Source organism: Pteronotus mesoamericanus, unplaced genomic scaffold (assembly GCF_021234165.1).
Source record: "Pteronotus mesoamericanus isolate MK-2021 breed Mesoamerican mustached bat unplaced genomic scaffold, CSHL_Meso_final contig_29, whole genome shotgun sequence".
Classification (NCBI taxonomy): Eukaryota; Metazoa; Chordata; class Mammalia; order Chiroptera; family Mormoopidae; genus Pteronotus; species Pteronotus mesoamericanus.
Window position 1 is genome coordinate 212,546 of NW_026555123.1, and position 21,680 is coordinate 234,225.

Genomic DNA, 21,680 nt, shown 5'->3' on the forward strand with positions numbered 1-21,680 from the left:
GCTGCGTAATTACTCTTGGCCACTATGCGGTGGACGATGGGGACCGTGACTCTGCCTAAAGGGTAACTTGACCCCCATTAACAGGACAGAATGCAGCTTATGGACTGGGACTGTGGCCAGTGTCGCCCCGTCTCCCTGCCTCCAAACAGTCGGTGCTTGGGCTGTCTTAGCACCAAGACATCTCGAGTGACATTTTGCTCTAGGAAGGACTGGCCCAAAAGAGGCTCAGAAAGGAATCTTTCTGCTTACTACCTACAGTTTCTCAAAACAAGTGTCAGATGGAAGGCAGGGAGGATTGTACCCACATGCCTGAAAGAGACCATGGAAAACTGGAACCGTCAATCTGGAGCAAACTCATAGGCCTCTCCCAGAAACCTCAAGTGCGGCTCAGTATTCTCAGGTAGAGCTTCGCGCTGCCTGTCACACTCTTGGTGCTCAGCCAAAGGTTAGAAACATCTAAGAGGGCAAGTTACACCTATGTTATCCACACTGCATAAAAACTAATTAAAAATACCACCAAATACAGGGCTTGGCACAAATAAGGCTCCTTTTTTATGAGCAGATAATCTACAAAATCATAAGCATGTTGGTTCTGTAGCGTAACAATATAACAAGCACACCATGTGACATTTTAGGTGAAATGTTCAAATTGCTGTCCATCTTGGGCAAGACATTCACGTACCCTACCAACCACACTCGATGTTGTTACTGCTGCAGGACCCTGTACGTTAACCACAATGTTAGTCATGGTGACAGTTTTTTCCTGAGTGCGGTAACAATTTGGCATTACCCTATGGCAGCATAGGACATGTCTTACTATAGTCTAGGCTCCCTAGAGCTCCTGCAGGACAATGTATTGACTAAATTTTATTGAAATGAATATGTTGTCCTGCGGGAGCTCTAGAAAGCTTCCTGCTACCACAAGAAGACCTACAGTTCTTTCTCTGTAGTCCTCGACTGCCCAACGGCACCGATTCATTTATATAACCCAGACCGAGTGCCCTCGCTGTGCCAGGCGCTATGCTTGGTTCTGGAATTACTGGACGGAGCTCAGGTCTTGGGGAGCGCAGCAATGACCACCAAGAAACTGGACAATTGAAGTATGTGTTGAAAGGAAATGGAACAGGTGGTGCAATAGAGAGTAACTGGGGGAGGCCCCTCTGAAGAAGTGATATTTGGGCTGAGACCTGAAGGTGGCAAAGCACCCACCGTGAAAGGACCTCAGGAGAGCATCGCACCATTCAAATTCTCTCTTGCTTCTTCCTTTTTCTATGAAGAGGCTAGATTTGTCTAGAATCCAGAAGTTAAGTAGAACATTTCTGGTTCTATTTGGTATAATCTTGAAATCTTTAGATGTATGCTTTTGTTCTTTCTCAGTAGACAAAGTATAATAAATAGCACTTTGGTGAGCGCATCTCTCTTTTAGTTACACGTGCTTTGTAGCATAAATCTTTTCAGGTGTTCAAAAGAAATGAACATATCTGGTTCATGAGACAGTTTAGATAAAACTTAGTCATTGCTGAAATACTTGCTTCTTACCCTGAAGCAATATTACCTACTTTTTTTTTAAGATCTAAATTTCTTCTCATAGTTCTATTGAAAAAATACTTGAGTAAAGAGACTAAATAGCAAATGACCAAATGCACACAATATTGCATACTTTTTTAAAAGCCTTGATTAACAAACAGTGCATGCTTCACAAGATAAAACTATAATTTTATCATTTTTTCTTGTGAATCAGAAATAATAGTTCAAAATTTCAAAATAGTTCTTTATTAATAAAGTATTTTATAAATATATATTTTTTCATTTACAGGTTAGGTAAAATACATCCAAAGTTAAATGTCACATCTCATATAATTATTGAACATAAGTCATATATACAATTCCTTGGCTTTCTAGTAATTTCATACCAGTCACTTGAAACAACATCCTTAAGATTTAATAATATATTGTAATAATTTCCTTTTTCACTTTTTAGAGTTTGATAGAAGACAGTCAATATCCTGAATAACTTCAGAGATTTCTTTCAATGCTACTGATACTCTCTTTTCATTAACTTCTTCTAGCAACGTTTCTGAATATTCTGGTATATATTCAGAAGACTTTTCATTCTTCTTATTAGAAATCTGGTTTAGGACACCACTATTCTCCAATAATGCTAAGTTGCTTAGTTAAGGAGATTTTACCCACATTTTTCATTATTCAAGTATTTTTAATTGCAGGAAGCCCGACCTCCATATTAAAATACGATTTTTTCCATTGGGAGGGAGATCTCTCGGCACTTGAGAACTTACTGAGTCTACCCCTTATAGGTGAAGAAACTAGAGGATAAGAGTAGGGTAAAGGAAAGAGTATGTGTGTGTGTGTTTGGATGGAGGTTTGACAGATAGGAAGGAAATAAAAATTAAAATCTCAGTAAACTTTTAGCTACATTTACTAAGGAACAAAGTAAGAGAACTGAAATAAATAAAATTACAATAGAAATAAAAGGGGAAATTGCAACAGATAGCACACAATATAAAGGAGCATAAGGGATTACTGTGAGCAGTTATACCCCAACAAATCGGACAGTCCAGAAGAAATGGATTAATTCCTAAAAACATGCAATCTGTGAAGACTGAATCATGGATAGAAAGTCTGAACAGACTGAGTGCTAGCGAGGAGACTGAAACAGCACCCAAAACCTCCCAACAAACAAAGAGCCCAGGGCCAGATAGTTTCATTAGTGAATACTACCAAACATTGAAGGAAGAATTAATACCAATCCTTTTCAAACTCTTTCAAAAAATGGAAGAAGAGGGAACATTTTCAAACTCATTTCATAAGGCCAGCATTGCCCTGACAACCACAACCAGAAAAAGACACCACAAGAAAAGAAAATTATAGGTCAATATCCCTGATAGGCATGCAAAAATCTTAATAAAACGTACCTCCTACATACAAAATACACCTGGAATATCTTAAATATTCAATGAAGCTCTGCAATGTATGTGTGGACTAACATAAACTAGAGTGATGAAGTGAGCCTAGAATGGAAAGAGTAATTATGCAGGACAATACATTATGTTTAAAGGATACAGTTAAACTTCTGTATCTTTTCAAGTTCAGAAGCCACACACCTGTAGGGAAAAGAATAGTAAGTTCATGCTAGTTGTCTGGTTCTTTTTTCTCCACAATATTTCAAATAAGCATACTTGATTTTTTCATAAAGGTTAGAATTTTAGACAGAAAAACCTAAAAGTTAAGAATCCTTTTTTAATTTTTATTTATCAACAAATCAGCTTGATGCAGCTGATAAATTTACTCAGTGCTTTTAATGGGTAAGCCAAGTGAATAAAAGTACCACCTCCAGGAATGTTTTAATCAAGTATCAATATTTGAAGGTTACAGCCTTCCTGCCATGTCTTAGTTCTAACATAGCATACCCTCTATTTTCTTCCTTAAAGTATACTCAAATTTTTCAAAACCAACCAAAATCCCATCCCCTTTGTAAAATAAGTGATCTCTCCTTCCTTGAATTCCTATAGATTATTTTAATTAATCATATACCTATTTGTAATGTCTCCTCTTGAACTATTTTATTTTCTTAATACCTAGACTCTCTCTGTCAGTAGTATGGACCTTTTCTTATTCTTCTGTATTGGGCACATAGAGTAAGACTTCATTTATATGGCACTCAGGGTATGGATAGTTTTGGAGGGTTTTTATGCAGTTGAACTAGGTCATAAAACATAACATTTTCTATTAAGTTCCTTCTGGAATAGACTACCTACTCATTTCACTGTCTTCCTAACCACAGTATACTAAATATTCTCTTCTCCTTGACTTGAAGGCCTAACATTATGAACATTAGCTGTTATCATGTTCCAAAGAAACAGATTTGGAGGCAGCTGGTAAGGAGTAGAAGGCAACTCCAGCAGAGCCTCTTCGTTGTGTGTTCTTTCTCTCCTTCCTCATCAAGCTACAATAAAACATGAGCAATGGCATACAAGTAGAAAACAGTGTAATGTAACTCAGCTAGCTCTCTGAAAAATTAAGGAGGGCACTGATGTCTAAAACATCTCTTTATTCAAGTCAGTAGAAAAGTCTTCTTGAGAGTTCCTAACAGGATATGTGACTTCTCTACTGGATTTCCTACAATGGACCACATGTACCTCCTCATCAGCTTACATTCTTTCCCTATTCTCCAGCCAATGGGTGGAGAATGAGAGATTTTCCCTCATTTTCAGCATCTGTGATAAAGACTGAATAGAACTTGCTTCAAAACCTGCTGATCCTTCATCACTTCAAAATGCCTATTTTTTTTTTAACAGAGACACATTTTTTTTCCGGCCATAAACAACAAAACAAACTACCTTTAGTGCTGTTGTTCATATAATGAACCAACTTCTTACCAAACATCTTCTGTACTATTTTTAGACTAGCATCCCTATTAAAAAGTTGAATGAGTAGACTAATAACAGAAGATGAGTTGGAAAAAAATACCAAAGTACCATTTACATAGCTATTTATTATGCAGTCCCTTCTCTTTCTTCAGCCAGCCACTGACATGAAAACAGTTTGCAGCTGCAGATCTTGGGCTTGCAAAGGACATGAGGCTAATGCAGGGGCCCCTCCCTGCTCCGCCTCAGTTCCTTCCTCCTTGTGGCTCCTTATTGCCTCCTGCCGCTGCCACCACCGACCGGCTCCTCTCTATTCCCTCGCTCTTTCGTAGGTCTTGACAGTCTTCCTCGTCTTGCCTTCGTGTAAAAAGGCTAGCATTTTACAAACTGCCACCTGAGCAGTGGTGAAGTGGCCAATTTTATAGCTATGAACCATTTCCCTTCCTTCCCAATATGTGTTTTGCTAATAACTTGGACACTTTTCGGCCCCCAGACAGGCTGTAGTTGAGGAATGAGGGATATGGAAAGTGGAATCCTTAAGATAGCTGAGAAAATCAAATAGTATCTACTGATTTGTGCCTCTTTATCTAAGTAACTTTGGAAAAGGTGATAAGAATCAGGCTCATGTTTATATTTTTTTCACTATGCTATGCTCAGACACCTTACAATCTACTTTAAAGCTTCCTAAATTATTGCTGGTATCCTTCTATTCCAATATATTCAGATTATGCACTCAGTGATGCTAACCTTCCTAATGACCTTTCTTCCTGTCATTTTTTTCCATTCAGGAACTTATAATGTCATCAAGTCTGAGCTCCTTTAGTGAATACAAGATCCATTCAGCACTCACACTATACCTAACAGACAGTGTCTGCTCCGGAAAAACTATCTTCTCACTATCTCCACAGTCTGAAATACCCATTTCTTCCGCTGTCCTTGCTTCCTCCCTAAAATGTCTTAATTTCCCTAAATATTTCTTTGGGCCCAGTGCTAGTCCCCTGCACACCGAAAGGCATGCAAGAGGGACTAAAACACTTGTTTTATTTGCTGATTTGCCAATTAATTTGGGGGAGGCTATAAAAAAATACTTTTTCTGAAAGTTTATTATGTAGTCCACATTTTATTTCCCTTAATATTACTAAAGTTTTTTTAAAAACCTCCTTTAAATTTTTCCATAAAGTTTTGAGGATGAATTTCTCACATTGAAAGAGTCACCCATTTTAACATGATGTTTTCAGTGCAGTTTTCTGACCTCCAGATGAACTATAATATAATGAACTATAATAACTTAGATATCTGATAAAAAATAAATTATTTTTAATCTTAGGCTATCAAAAATATAGAGTTAAATATATTTAAGAAAAAGTATCCTTGAGAAAAAAGTCTTGAGTTTACCATTTGACATTTTAATTTTTGAGTAGTGGTTGGCTCTTCTACACACATTAAATTTAAATGAAATATAAATACCAATTTTCTTCAGGAACAGAAAGTGAAGGATGTGTGAGCATCTCTTTCTGACTAGTCTGGGTCAGTCTTCTGCACCATGATATTACTGTTTCCACATATCTAGATTGAATACATTAAAAGAAATATTTGAAAAATGAACTTGTATATTTATAAAAATATTTTAAAATGATTGAAAAATTAAGACACTTTGGGGAAAAGGGTAAAGAAAATATACTAAAATAAGGCATTTACTCCATTGGAAATATTCAGCAAGGAGAAACTTACATTCATGATTAGTAAAAATGAGTTTTAAGAATCAGAACAAAGGGGGATATTTGGATTGCATTCAAAGTTCAAATTCAAATGTCGTAAATTCTCCTGTTAGTTTTTCAAAGAATTTCATTAAACTTTATCATGTAAATGTGTTTACACATAAGACTAAATGAGCATTTGCTTTTAAAAATTTAATCTAGAAGACACCATTAATGCATATATACATATATGTATAACTATATATAACTCCCTGAATATGCAAAACAAATATCAAGTTTAATAAAATGATTGTTCTGAAGTGGCTTGTTGAAACAAATAGTAATGTTTGCTAAAGACACTATCTTTTTGAGGCAAATTATTCAAACTCGCAATGGGTGTGGGAGCAGTTAGACCAAAATGCAATAAATCCCAACAGAAAAATAAATTCAAGAGATAAAAAAAGCAATTCTTTTGTGAACATACTCACAGTAAAATCACTAAAATGTCAAGAACATCGCAAGTACAATGATCATAACAAATTATATAAACTGAAAGCAAAATACACATTCATAAAAAGCTGATTTCAAGAATCTTCTTCATTTTAAGAATAGTTATTTTTTTCTACTTCATAGAAACATGCAGAGGGGTAGTTATTTGTGGTTGCAGACCTTATTGCAAATTGGTTAGGGGATTAATTGGTTAACATATCTGACCAAAACCCCCACTGCAAGTCCTTTATATCTAACACATTCACTTGGAAAAATCACTTGCCGACAAAGGGAAGTGATGAAGGCCGACCTGACCTTTGTAGTTTCGCTAGATGCCAATATAACTGTGAGCTCTGAAACCTGGAATATGACTTCACTCACATCACATGTAAAAACTAAAACAAGATATAACATGCAAATATGGTTTATATGTTTCCTCTCTGTCAATGAAAAGTAAAGGTTTTTTACTAACATGAAAGTAATTTTTAAAATTGCGTTTCAGTACCTTTCATATGGTCCAGAGTGTTCGATCTGAATTAACTGATTGTGTCCATCAGGAAAAGTTAACTTACACCAGCCTAAGCTGAGCCCTGGATTTACCTTAAGAAGCAAGGAGGAAAGGGAAGTTTTATCATTTGAAAACAAAACAAAACAAAACAAAACACCCTGAAAAGAAAACCTTCTAATTTAACAATTTTAAAAAGTATATAAATCATTTAAAATTTATTATGACTAATTTAAAAGTTATATTTTACATGAGATATTATTAAACCACCACTTACATAATTACCAAAAAAGCAAAAATACTAGTCCCTCTCTCTAAAATGAGTTACCTTTATAGACATGACTATTTGCCACATCTACCTGATTTTTGCTAGGAAATCCAATGAGATCAGTAAAGCCTCTTGACAGATTTTACACTTCAAAAAATAAGTTGAGATATAGCAAAAAAAAAAAAAAAAAAAAAAGATTTCAGTCTGAAGTATACTCACCTGTTTCTTTCCAATAAAAGAGCCAAAATTCCAATTTAGGGTGAGAGTAACGCCGTCTAAAAAGATAACATGTACTTTGTCATCAGAATATGCAAGAAGTCTTCCCACGCTGGGTATGAATGATTCTCTCAAAAGCAAAGGCAGGATATTGTTATCACTTATCCCAGGGACCTGAACCAAGTAAGTAAAAACAGCAGGAAGTATAGTTATCCATTGATAAGATTTAAATGATTAATAAGTTCTGAGGCAACTTTCAGATTCTTATGCAGAAGTTGAATATTGTAGAATCTTTATGTATGTTTTAACTTTTCAAAAAGCGAATGCCCAAAGCAGTCTATTCCAAGCAAATTAAGCTCTACTATCCTGGGAGAGTCACTGTTCTGCTCTGAACTATACATAGAACACAGACAAAAATTAGCAACTACAGGAACATAACCAAATTAGTATAAATATAGAAATCAAAGTCTGAAATCACTTCCTCCAAATGAGCATTAAAGAGTGTTCTTTCACAGTATGGACGGGGAGTAGAAGACTGTAATATCAATGTTTACAATAACTATGTTTCTACATACAAATCCAATCAGCTCCCGTGGCCTTCCTGCTCCATTTAAAAGAAACAAAAACAAACTATATACAATAAAAATATAACATAAAGCCTCATTTTGCAGTGTTTACCTATTAAGTGGGTATTTTTCTGAATAAGTTAATATTAATTACAAAGAATTTCTCACACAACTTAGAGGAAAGTAATTTGAACTTAGGAGTATATATATAAACAATAAAAACACTTTAAAATATCTTGCTTTTGAATTAATTTTAAGATACCATTTTCCAGCAGCATATACAATAGTTATGGCTTAGAGAAAGCCTCAACTTGGCACAATACTGAAGAATCCTGTGAAGAGGAAAAACATGACTTCAACATTTGCAAATAATAGCATTTTCTAAAATTCTAGCAAAACATTCTCAATGCCATACAGCAGCAAGTTTCAGCCTTTTTCCCTTGTGGCACACATAAACTCATTATTCAAGTTCTGCAGCACACCAGAAAATGTATTTTTTGCTTATCTGACAAAAAATAGGTATAATTTTGATTCATTCACAGCAGACAGCTATTGTTGTGTTGACTGTTGTCATTTTTTTATTTGACAGTCTGAGGGGAAAGAGGTCAGTGCCCCTGACTAAATATTTAGGTATTGCATGTTTTAAAAATTCCTTTTTTCCCACTTTTTATTTATTAATTTGAGAGAGAGAGGAAAGAAGAGAGAGAGAGAAACACTGATTTTGCTGTTCCACTTACTGATGCATACATTGGTTGATTCTTGTATGAGCCCTAACCAGGGATGGAACCCGCAACCTTGACCAACTGGGATGACTCTCTAACCAACTGAGCTACCCAGCCAGGGCCTTGCATGTTTTAAAAATCCTTGTGGCACATCGGTTGAAAATCACTGCCATACGACATCTCAGGCAAGTAGTTCATTTCTACTGAAATATGTCCTGACCTATTTCCTTCCCGAAATCCTTAAGCCCTTAGACAAGAACTACTACTGTTCCCCTTTGTGCTGTCTTACTTATTGTACTTAAGGTTATTCCTCTAATGTTTAGCAATGAAATGATTCCAAACAGAATTTGTAGGTGCTACTTTTTAAGAGGGAAAGAGTCACAGTGCCTGAACAGTTTAGCATAGTCTGAGAGTGGTGGCCTGTAAATCAACTGTCCCTAGGAAATCAAATTACAGGCCTGCTCCTTCAAATCTACTTTGGAACTGGCTTAGATGTAGTTTATAAAAATAAATCATTTAATCTAACATTATGCTTTCACTCTTCTGAGTGCTATGATTAATTGGAATTTTTTTTAAAAACGTGAACCTAACTACACTTCATCTTCTGTACACATTTAGAAATCTTTATTACTATGAGGATAATAAAGAAGTATGAAAATTTTAAATATATCATCAAATCCTCAACTTAATTCCTAGAAATAATGAAGCCAAATTTATGAGAAGTTACCTATTTCTTAGCAGCACTTGCCACATATAAATGTTTCTCCATATTTCACTTTACATTTTAAAGATGGAATTACTCTTTTAATGACATAGTGATTACCTTATTTTATAAATGATGAGACCAGAAAAGTTGACAGATTTTTACCAGATACATATGTTTCCAGTGCACTATCGATTCTTAATTTCATCTTAATGGTTAGAAAAGGTAGCAAGGTTCTTGGAACTTACCTGGTTGCCTGTTTAATTAGAGAACACACAGAGAACAGACTTCCTGGTCTATCTGGAGGTAGGTTATTTACTGAATACATTTTCTCTTCCCTCTGAAAATTAGTTTAAGATGAAAAATATCATTAATAATAAACATTGGCCATTATTGCTTATTTTTCTTGAAATGTGTATTTACATAGCAACAAAGCAAGCAGTTATTTTAACTTAAAGGCCATAAAAACTGTATGTTTAAAGGTATATTATGACGCTTTTCCATTTTTCCTACCTATTCAAAAGTTATATTCTTATAGCCTATAACTCACTGTCCAATTTAAACCTTGCCTATACTAAAATTAACATGGTTTCAAACTAATTTTCCCACATATTAGGAAACATAGCACATAAACTTTCCCCTTTAGACAAAAAGACAAAAAAACTAAACACCAAAAAATTACTTTAACTGCATGAATCATTTTGTTATATATTCTTTATTAACGGAATAACTATTGCTACAGTTTGTGGAAGACAGTATTATTTATGATCTCGAGTTTAAAAAATAGTTATTCCTTCTGGATTTCCTCTTTCTCAGACCTTTTCCCCAAGACTTTGCCTCCAGCCTCCTCTTCTGGCTCCCTAGTTTCTCCTTGGGTGAATTCCACAGGGTTCAAAGCTATGTTTGTAATCATTACAATAGCAACAGCCAACATTTACTGAATAGTTAAGTGCTAGATGCCTATTAGATGAGGAAACTGAGTCTTGAGAGCTGAGTAGTAGAGATCTGTTTTGAACCACAAGAGAGTACAGCCCATATGCTACCATCAGAATTTAGTAATAGTATGTACTTAAAAATAATACATGGGATTTATGTAAAGTTAAATAGGGACTAAAGGGGGCAGTGGGAAGTACATATGAAACAAGTTGGGGGTGATAGGTACATCAAGGTCTGTTACACTTGTCTTTCTGCTTTTATGTATGTTTGAGGTTTTCCACAGTTAAAAAACAAAACAAAACTGCTCTATTTTTAACTCTTCTCCCTAGCACTCCTGATAACCTTATTACTTAAATACTCTCCTCTGTAATAGGGGAAGAAAATGCATTTATAATGTTCCATCCTGCAAAGCAAAGCCTTGTGGTGCTATGGTAAGCCCTATAAAAGGGTGATGTCAAATGTGGGACTGGGCACAAGAGTTACTAAGAAAATATCTACATTATTACATTTTGATCTGATTTGTTAAATATATCATGTTATGTTTCACTGTTTTCAACAATCTTTTTCTACTTTCTAGTTATATATAAAGATTTAGGAGTTAAGAGATATTTAAAATATGCAAACAATACATGCTGGGGAAAAAAGGATATGCTTTTTAATGTGCAAATATTAACTCAAAGAAGTATATCAACTCAAAGTAATGCTGCTGGGTTTAGTGTTTCCCATTGATAAATTCTGACAGAGAAATTTAACTTCTAATTTAAACACAAATTGCTTTGGCAAAGGGAAGACAGAATACAGTATGAGAACGCAGTGAAAATAAGGTGGTTAAAAATTATTGTGCCAATGCTGGCTAGTAGGTTATGTTAATTGTTCAGACTAACCAGTAGCAAGCAATTTCCCACATAGAGTCACAATTATTTGGAAACAGCTATATACCAAAAATCTTGAAGTAAGACATTACTGTCAGCTTACCTCTTCAGATCCTTCCTGAATGGGATAATACGTAAAAAAGTTCCCAAAATAAGCTCCTTCTGATTTGAAAACAGATCCATCTCCAGGATAAATCTCTATCAAGTTCACATTTTTATGGGTTAGTCTAAGGAAAAGAAATAATCACTTAAAAAATGTTTTTCTAATTGAGATTAAAACATGCATCAAGTCAATTATCAAACAAACAAACAAAAAAAGAAGTATAAATTTTTACCTATCCAGCAAACAGATAATTTCATATTCTGGACTACCAGCCAGCTAAATTAATTTTTTGCAAGAGAATAAACAGAGCGCAAAGAAGCGGTTGTTGTATCTGCTTGGGTGTCTAAGCACAGCTTCTGGAGGTGAAGCATCTTGTCTTACCGCCCTGGCATCCCCACGTCAGTGGCTGGTGCGTAACAGTCCCTAAGGCAACACTCATTGCATAGGAATTAAATATAACGACCCTAGAACCTGAAAGTAAGATTATTCTTTACTAATGCAATGAGTAAAATCATACCTGATAGAGGACATGAGTCACGTGAGGTATAAAAACTTAAGCCAAGTCAATTCATTGAAACATACACGAAGATTGTGTTGTCAGAAGTGAGTGGGTCCTCGTGCAGGAAAAAGAGAGCTCAAGCACGAACGGCGTGCAGGACTCCTCAGCATCATTTACAGACGTGACCCTCCGGAGCTGGCCAGCACTCGTGTTCCGGTCACTAGAGCCGGGGGGGAACTCAGGGGAATCATGTGGGCACAGCGCCGCTTCTGCGTGAATATCCGCTGCGTGAACGCAGGCTGCAGTCTCCCTTAAACTAACCTCTCTCATTCCGCGCTCACTAGGCAGCCTTCTGATAGGACTCATTCAGACGGCTAGATCCCCCATCCCTGGAATGGGTGTCCTAAATAGCTGAAATGCATATTTCATTCACTAGAAAAACTAATCCCTTGCTGCCTTTGGAGCTGTCACAAAAATCTTGCAAACATGGTTAATGTGAATCAGTAACAAGACCCCGGTGTACCCTAATGTAATTAAGTTTTATGATCTTAAATCTCAGGACCAAACACAGGAGCACGGTGGCCCCCACAAAACTGTGTCCTCTTATAGTTTATCTGCAAGGCTAGTCCTGTCTCCTCTGTGACATCACTGAACGGCTCCAACTCCAACGCAGGCGCCTCACCTGTATGTAACGCCCTTGTCCCAAACCACTTTCACTAGCTCAGGATAGGAGTATTCCTCTTCATCAGACTGTCCCAGGGAGAGGGAACCACAGAAGCTCCACCTATAGAGTATCAAACACAAGTCACTGTTTCTGGTTACTCCACATAATTACCTTGAGGAGTCAACAAAATAGTGCTACTATAACAACAGCGATTTCTTGCTTAATTCATTAGATCAAAAAAAAAAGGAAAAATTAATATGAAAGTATATTGATTTAATTTTAAAATGAGTCATTTTTTCATGCATTTGCAATAATCTCATTATTGAATCTCAGCACAATTACATAAATTAACAGTTTTACTAACCTTTAAAATTTAGGATTCAAACAACAAATATTTACTGAAATACCTATGGTGGGCCAGACACTGTAGATACACTGGCGCTATACCACCCAAAAGCAAACGTGGTCACTGCGATGTCAGTAAGTACTGAGCAGGGAGCAAGGGGAATCACTGCATGCTGTAGGGCCGCGTAAGAACCTTATCTGGCCTCGAGACTCCAAGAAAACTCCCTCAGAGGGAAGGCTCACACAGAGACCTGGGCACGATCAGAAGTTAGCCGAGTATCCCTGGCAGAAGAAAGAGCAGGCGCAGTGGCAGCAGAAGCTTGAGTGTGCTTTCTGAGGCCTGCAAGGAGTCCAGTTCAGCAAGAGGGGACCACAGACACAGGAAGGAACCAGGGAGTGGAAAGCCTATTAAGCAACATTGAAGGATAATGAATTTCAATCTAAAGTCAGTGGCAAGTTATTGAAAAATTATCGATTTAGAGGCATTAATCTCTTTTGATGCATACTTACACTACTGGATTCTCCTATCTTAACTAGATAATCATGACAAGCCTAAAAACCATTCCAATGTTGTAAATAACAAACAGGTACTCAAGACTACCTGGGATCAAATGCTAATTCTGCAAGTATTAGCTGTGTAACTTTGCTCAGGTTATTTAATATTTGTGTCTCAGCTTCCTCCACAAAACAGGGTGATGATAGATAGCACTACTATCTCATGGCATTACTACAGGGATGAAACAGGTAAAATACAACCGTACCCGGCACACAGCAAGTGCTTGGTGTTAGCTATTATCGTTATTACTACAATGCTTATACAAAGTTTGTATTACAAATGTATCATCCTTAGGTTATTCATCTCTTAATGGAAGTAAAAGGTTTATACCTAGCCATCCAGAAGCCCCTCCGTGTCACCCTCCACAAAGTGGACATGTTTGCAGTCAACCAAAGACAGGCATGGCCTCTGAGGCCAAGAAAAAACCATGATCACAGACTTGTCAGCTCTGTCTCCAGCGATCGAGGTAACAGGCTCCACTGAGTGGCAGCAGACGTGCCCACAGAGCCCTGTGCAGGTCCCTGGGCTGCCCCTCCCCACACTTTAATCATCTCCCCAGTCTTGGCCGGGTAGCTCAGCGGGTTGGAGCGTAGTCCCGATGCACCAAGGCTGTGGGTCTGCTCCTTTGTCAGGGCACGTGCAAGAATCAACCGATGAATGCGTAAATAAGTGGAAGAACAAACGGATGTTTCTCTCTCCCTCTACTAAAATCAATAAATATAAAAATTAAAAACATAAAAAATAATCTTTTCAGTGACAGTGACCCTCACTAGACTATAGGCTCCTAGAAAGCAGGGACTGTGTCTTAGTCATCTCTATGTCTCTGAGCTCAACAAAGCAGCTCACGTCCAGGTGACCTTCCCTAAACATTCCTTCCATGGACACAGTTAAGAAACATAAACAGCCCATTCACTAGGGAAATTATTTACTATCAGTTTTAAACAAAGTTTTGGATGAACTGAGTGAACTTTCCTTATGAATGGTATCAGGTCGTTTAGAACGAAAAATTACCCATAGGCGGACTGGTTCTGACAAAAGCTTTATGCCCAATCACTCATTCTTCCATTACCTGTGCAGGTGTGGGACAGGGCAGCTGAGTAACAGGGCCCTGGGAAGGACAGAAACCTCTTTTCCTCTTTCCTCTGAAACATCAGAAGTTAAAGCTGCATTCTGGGTGACAGGTACATCAGTTCCAGACAAACTGCGTATTTTATTATGAAAATGAAGTGCTAAAGACAGAGGGTATTTCCATTCCTCTGGACAGGAGGCCACAGACCAGCGCTGCTCTACCCATGTGTATACACACGTGTGCTTCGTGCCAGGCAGAGGCAGCGCCTCCTTCCCCTCGGTTCCATTTGCACAACGCTCCTTCTCCGAAGGTTCTTTGGATTTCACGACCTGACAGTGAAGTTCATTTTCTTCATTCTTCAGGCTCTGTCCTGGTAAGCTTCCACATGTGAGGATTTTGCTGGCTTTTTCAACCAGTTTATCTTTTTTGGCTTGATTTTTTTTTTCAGACAATACTGTAGACGAGTCTGGCTTCTGGCTTACTTTACACAAAAAACGTACTGTGAATTCATGCCGAGATGCAGGCAGGCAGAGGTAGGCGTGACCATCTAAAGAGGCTACCTTCACAGTGCCACCCTGCAGCCACGCCACGCTGTCATCAGCATCGGGACTGGGCCACCGCACTTCTGAGACGTCGATGAAAACACGCTGAGGGAAGAAAAAGGAGATGGTCAGTATTTTCTGTTAACAGACCAAATTTTTCCATACATTTGATACTTACGTATGTGTAAGAAAGCTCTTAAAATTTGTTTTACTACGTAAAGAGAATAAAAAAGGAGAGCCAGGTGTCAGCCTACATATGGTTTTCCACAGAATATTTGATATTGTGAAGATTATCTCTTTAGAGCAGTAAAACAGACGCATGCTGACAAAAACTGAGAGAAAAGAAAAAAATCATCCTAATTATATCCAGTGTTAGACATATTTTTTGTTTAAGATGATGTACAGCAAATCAGAGATAAAAAGATTTTGAACCATTCCCAAAAGTCTTCTCTCAAAAAGACTATAGTCCTGGCTGGTGTGGCTCAGTGGACTGAGTGCAGGCCTGTGAACCAAAGGGTCACCAGTTCAATTCCCAGTCAGGGCACAGGCCTGGGTTGCAGGCCAGGTCCCCAGTTGGGGGCATGTGAGAGGCAACCACACATTGATGTTTCTCTCCCTCTCTTTCTCCCTTCCTTCCGCTCTCTCTAAAAATAAATAAATAAAATCTAAAATACAATAAATAAAAATAAAAAGACTATAAATGAAGGAAGACTAGCACTATAATGTACAATATTAAAAGCAATCATAACTGAAATGGTATGAAACTAGCATATAAAGCATTGACAGAACTCAGAGAACACAGAAACTGACTCAATATATCTTAAAAATGTTACTTGTGATACAGGTTTTTCAAAACAAAGGGGGAAAAGGGAGAAGTATTTAATAAATGGTACTGAATTGTTCAATAGCACTTGGGAAATATCTCAGAGGGTTATGCCCTCGGCTAAGGTACCTGCCCTGGATAGCACCTGCAAACCAGACACTAAAATAAATTCCAGACGACTCAAAGTGTAATATTTTAAACAACTGAAGAAAAAAAGTAACATTTTCAAAGGTAAGTGGATGGTAACCAACAGCAAGCAGACTCCTCACAGGTCACAGTGCCTGCTGTAGATTTTCGTGTCAGACAGAAACAGCAGGTGTCACAGAAAAGTCTTTTTATCAGTTAATCTTGCCAACAGCTAAACATTTCAATTTCCACTTATATAGAACTTTAAATTTACAAAAATCTTTGTCAAGAAAGCTTCTATATTTACAGTGCTATGTTCGTATACTAACATTAAGGGTGGTATTCATTGACGGCAAAGCTGGTTTGTAGGGATGATTGGTTCAGAAAGTTCTCTCTTCTAGAATTAGAATACCTGATAATCCTACTGCAGTATCAGCAGCAAGACACACAATTTCAATGAATAAAATTACTCCAAAGATACAGCGGGGAAACAGTCTTGCAGACTAAGTTACAGCTTACAGTTTTTCAAGGCTTCTTTGTCATGAGACAGCATTACAGAAAACCGGGACAGCAGTAGAAAGTGGTTAATGGGCGGCCTTCGGAGCCAGACTGGGTTCAAATCACTTAGCCAGTAAGAAAATTTCTATGGACAAATTAGGTAACCTCTCTGAGATTTAGTTCTTTCACCTTTGAAAAGGAGCTGCTATCCAGCCAACAAAACCTTTTCTGACTGCTTGGATGCCCATTTTGATCAGCAGGCACACCAAGGCATACTGGTACTTTTAAATATTTTTAACGTCCCTCCCAGTTCTTAGCCCACAGTAAACCCTCAGTAAAAGATAGTTATTATTATTCCTAAAAGTTCAAAATCAAATATAAGCAAAAGAATAAAATTTGTATGCCCATAAGCAATTATATATCTCTATTACACATTAACAAACAACTACACATATGCTACTAAAAATGTTCACATAATTTCTTAAATTTCACATCTCTAAGAATCAAACAGTCACCAACCTGAAAAGCTCTGAGTATAACCCTTGGCTACAAAGAAAAAAGACAGGGTAATGAATTATGTAACCTCTGTGTCTCAATCAATATATAAAACATGAAAACTCCCTGGTCTGGTGAAATATAAAGGCCTATGCATCCTGTAGCAACATGTCTATTCCAAAGTGTCATAGAGAAAAAGACTAAATATTAAACAGCGTATTTCTAATCATTTGTCCTTGAATCTTACAAAATTGAGGTTTAAAAAATTACCTTTTTTCTTTCAGAAGGTATAATGTTTTCAGATAAAAAAGGGTAAGTGGCGAAAGTGTTTCGAAAATCTAGGGCTCGCTGTAGTTGCTCCTACAAAAAGATACAAATGTAATCTTAAAAAATTATTGGAAATAAATTTAGCATGGCAGCTAACCAGCATACACACATTCTGACACCACAGCAACATTTTAGTACTAAAAAGACTGGCGTGTGTGTCATCTTTACTTACTCGGTAAGTGCTAATAACAAAGTGTGTCCTTTGACGAATTCTTTCTGGTTGTTCTAAAGGATGTGCTGAAACAGGTGGTGCCTTTTCAAATAAGAATTCAGCACCACAGGGAGAAAGCTGCAGCCTGGAACCATCGACATATTGCACTTGCACCGAATCGTCTTCATAAAGCACCATCCGCACTGCAGCCGCCGTCATACTACTGGGGATAAAATGTCCTTCCAAGGCAAAGGCTGAGGAAATAGGACACAAGGGCACAGATCGTTCTCTCAATGTACAAAAGTTCTATCAAAATAAGCTCATGCATTTTCTTAGGACAAAAGTAAAGCATATTGCCATTGCATTTACTTTTGTTGAAGGAATGGTGATTATCTTACTATACACACTTAAATGACCTGAAATTAACATCCTTAACAGAAGGTTTTGATTAGCCCCCAAGGCTTTACTCCAGGGTGGGTACAGAACCTAGAGGGAGAAGACAGCCCACCAAGTTATAGCTGCCTTTATCATTTTAGGAGCTTTACTTCTCCTGAAGTTCCATTTCAGAATATTATATGCTCACCATCTCACTTCCAACAAGTAAATTCCACCTTTGCAATAAGAATCCAGCAAGTCATCTGTAATACAATGCAAAAGGCATGCCAAAAGTGACTCTTAGGCCTAAACGAACACCTGGGTTCTTGTCCCTAGCCTGGCATTAAGGAAGTATCTTAATGTCACTATTGAGCAACCTAACTCTTCTCCTAGGTCTTAGATTCTTCCTCGTCTCATTCATTTCTATGTCCTCTTCTCCACCTCTAACATGGCTTGTGACCTGCACCCACGCTTTCCATATAGGTATGATGGAAACGGAATTAGACGGCTGGGTTCCACACATGTCCACCACGTACTAGCTATAAGCTTCAGGTTGGTTGTTTCCGTATGTATAAAACGGGGATAGTAACAGGATTGTTAAGAGGATTAAAATGAGGTAACACATATGACAGTATCTAGTATTGTGAACGTCACCTCATAGGAGCTCAATAAATACGATTCCTTTCTAACACTCTCCCTGCAACTCCTTCTAGGACATTATTTCCTTCTACTACTCAGGTGATCAAGATTCACCTGACAGAAAAAAATAACTTTCCATAGCTACCACTTGGCCTCGTTACCCCTAATTCCTACCAATACACCTCTCTGGTGTAGTATCCATTCATTGTCCATCGAGCTTCAGTCCACTGCAATCCAGCTTTCTCCTCCATCTCCTTCTGAAACCGTTTCACGATGGTCCCCAGTGTTGTCCTGCACCTGGTGACTCCAGTCTTCATCCTATCAAACTGGTCGGCTTTCAACAGCACTATCCACCTTCCCCTGTAGCAAACTCCCTTTTTCTCTGCCTTTTATTTTAAGAAACGGGGAGAGGGGCTGCCACAGCTTCTCCACCCCCCACCCCAGCCTACCTCTGTGTTTGGTTTAATCATTCCTTTTCACCATTCTCTTAGATCAAGGATTCAAGACCTGACCTCTGTCCCCATTTCATCTCTTACTATATATACTCGTCAGTTTTATGTCCACCTTTGCTTTTTTTCCAAATCTTACCACCTTTCAATGTATGTAACCGCTACATATGATTAGCTAATAATTGTTTCTGTACAATGTCAGGATATAAGTAAATGTTAAACCACAGGATCTCTCCTGAGGCGATTCAGACAACTTATTTATTTTCTTTCTCTAAAGAACTTCCAAATCTACCTCACCTTCTCCAGAGCTTCCTGCTGCCTGCTCCACCTCTCCTGTGCCTGTCCATGGAGAAATCAAACTCAATGTGACTAAAATGGAACTCAGTCACAAAAGAGCCAAAGGGATCTTTTAAAATAAAAATGAGACGTCACTCCCTGGCTCACAACCTACCATGTGCACTTAGAATAAAACCCAAGCTCCTAACCATGGCCTAACCTAAGCCCCACAGCCTGGCCGCTCTCTCACTCTCAAAATGTCATCTCCTAATTCTCCTTGTACAGGGCACTAGCTCCATTGGCCTTTTTCATGTTTTTTGAACTAAGCTGTTTCCCATCCCAAAACCTCAGCACTGTTCTTTCTGCCTACAATGTTCTTTTTCTAACTCATCACATGGCTGCCTCTTTGTCACCATTAAGATCTCGGTGCAAATGTCACTTTTTTCCAGGCCTGACCCGACCTTCTCAATTACAGTTGCTCCCAACCATCTCCCAGTCACCTTTTATCCGTGTCAGCCCCTGCCTCCACGGCACCTAGCACGCTCAGAACTGATTCTACTTTTGTACTCACTTTGTGTCTTTTCCCTCTAGGACATAACGCAATCAAAGCAGAGACTTCATTTGTCTTACAGGACAGGAGTTACAACTGTACTCCTGGCATCTAAAACAACACTTGGCAAATAATAAGCGTGCAATAAATATTTACTTAATGATAAAATAAGTACATTTTAAAATTCTTGCTTTTCTTGATTTTGCAATTTGAGTGCTTGTATCTCAGTGTTAGCAATGTCTGACTTCTCACTGTTTCCCTCCACACTCTTCTAACAAGTCCTGTTCCTTTTGTCTCTCTCATGAACCCATCTCCTCCTCCTCTACTTCAGGGCGTCAACTCTCGCCTCAATTCCGGCGGCTCCGTGGGACCTTCTCCAGCTTCTCCCCGCTCCCGTCCATTCCCAGTATTGCTGTCATACGTAACTGCCCACAGCCCAGCCCATACCAACCCCTTTACATCCCTCGTTTACATGCTTGTTATGTGGCAATAAATATTCATAGCCATATATATGTGACATGTACACATACAGGACATCTACTTGCTATTTCGGAAAAAACAGAACAGGTGCATATACCAAGGAGGAAAACATATTTTCTGGTTATACTTGGGAAAGTCTCTACCTTTGGCCAAGGTTTTTATTTCTTTATAAACAGCTTATTGAGGTGTAACTTTTTAAAATAAGAAGCATATACAAGAAACAGAAGTCTAAAGTTCCAGGCATATCATAAATCCACCCCAGCCCCCATTTCCAGCCACAACAGTCTTACTCCTTACAGTTTGCGTCTTCAACACCCAGCACGCTATGTTTGAGTATGTTCAACGATCACAAGGCCTGTTCTGCCCTGGCTGGTGTGGTTCAGTGGATCCAGCACTGGCCTGGGAACCAAAGGGTCTCTGGTTCGATGCTCAGTCGGAGCACACGTGGGCTGGTCCTCAGTGGGGGGCGTGGGATAGGCAACCACACCAGGAGATGAAACTAAAGGAGATGTTTCCCTCTCCCTCCCTTCCCCTCTCTAAAAATAAATAAAAATCTTAAAAAAAAAACCCCAAAAACAAACCCAACATATTAAAAAAAAAAAAAAAAAAAAGCCTGTTCTTGGGGCAAGACCGTCTGTTCCTGACACCAGTGGGAATCTTTTTCTTTTTCTTTTTAATTTTAGGGCTAAAGGAAGGGAGGAAGGGGGACTGAGAGAGACAGCGATTGTGGTTCCGCTTATTTTTGCATTCCTCGGTCGATTCTCGCACGTGCCCGGCGCGACCAGGGCAACCTCATTCTTCAAAATGCGATATCTAGTTACAGAAAAAGCTCACCGAAGCAACCAACGTTTGCAACTCACACAGCAGTTCCGAGCTGAAAAGTCGTGGAAACGAGGCCAGTCAACGGCTCCTGCGCTTTAACTCGCCGAAAGGCTCCACCCGCAGCGTCTGCGCCAGTCCATGACTGCTTCTCGAGGAACTTTTCTTGAATTTAACAAATTACCAACAAGTGATATTTCTCGATGAAACAAAACAGTCACAACCGCAGGGGAACTAAGGCTACAGGGAGAGTGTTCTGGCCGACGCATCCGTCAGGCCTGAGTCGTCGGAGCAGCGACAGCGCGGGCGGTGCCCCAGAGAGAAGACAGGCAGACAACAAAGATTGAAACCAACCCACCTCCCGAGGCAACCGCTTCTCACGTTTGAAACTGGGAGGCCGGAAGTTCCGCCCCGGCCGCGCCCCGGCCACGCCCCAGCTCCGGGGCCGCGCCCCCTCGCGCTCCCCGCAAAGGGCGGGGCCGGAAGTGGGGAAAGCGTCGGCGGGGGTCTCAATCGGGAATCCGGTCGACTCCTC

General features: G+C 38.7%; 1 protein-coding gene across 1 annotated transcript; it reads right to left on the reverse strand.

The window, feature by feature from the left end:
• Positions 1–1,898: 1,898 nt before the first annotated feature.
• On the reverse strand, positions 1,899–21,306 carry CUNH5orf34 (chromosome unknown C5orf34 homolog). Its single transcript, XM_054575286.1, has 13 exons — positions 21,187–21,306; positions 17,579–17,811; positions 17,350–17,439; positions 14,596–15,242; positions 12,644–12,745; positions 11,463–11,586; positions 9,800–9,891; positions 8,389–8,458; positions 7,564–7,734; positions 7,077–7,171; positions 5,853–5,951; positions 3,082–3,122; positions 1,899–2,161 (listed from the first exon to the last, which is right to left on the reverse strand). The coding sequence occupies exons 2-13, from the start codon at positions 17,774–17,776 to the stop codon at positions 1,971–1,973; spliced, it is 1,920 nt and encodes a 639-aa protein (XP_054431261.1). The 5' UTR covers positions 17,777–17,811; positions 21,187–21,306; the 3' UTR covers positions 1,899–1,970.
• Between the last annotated feature and the right edge of the window lie 374 nt (positions 21,307–21,680).

Bases quoted from the DNA above. Each gene is read 5' to 3' on its own strand.
- CUNH5orf34 (XM_054575286.1), bottom strand. From the start codon at position 17,776: ATGACGGCGGCTGCAGTGCGGATGGTGCTTTATGAAGACGATTCGGTG. The intron at 17,440-17,578 runs GTAAGTAAAGAT...ATCTTTTTGTAG, and splicing joins TTGTTATTAGCACTTACCGA to GAGCAACTACAGCGAGCCCT. The intron at 11,587-12,643 runs GTGAGGCGCCTG...TCTTTTCCTTAG, and splicing joins GACAAGGGCGTTACATACAG to ACTAACCCATAAAAATGTGA.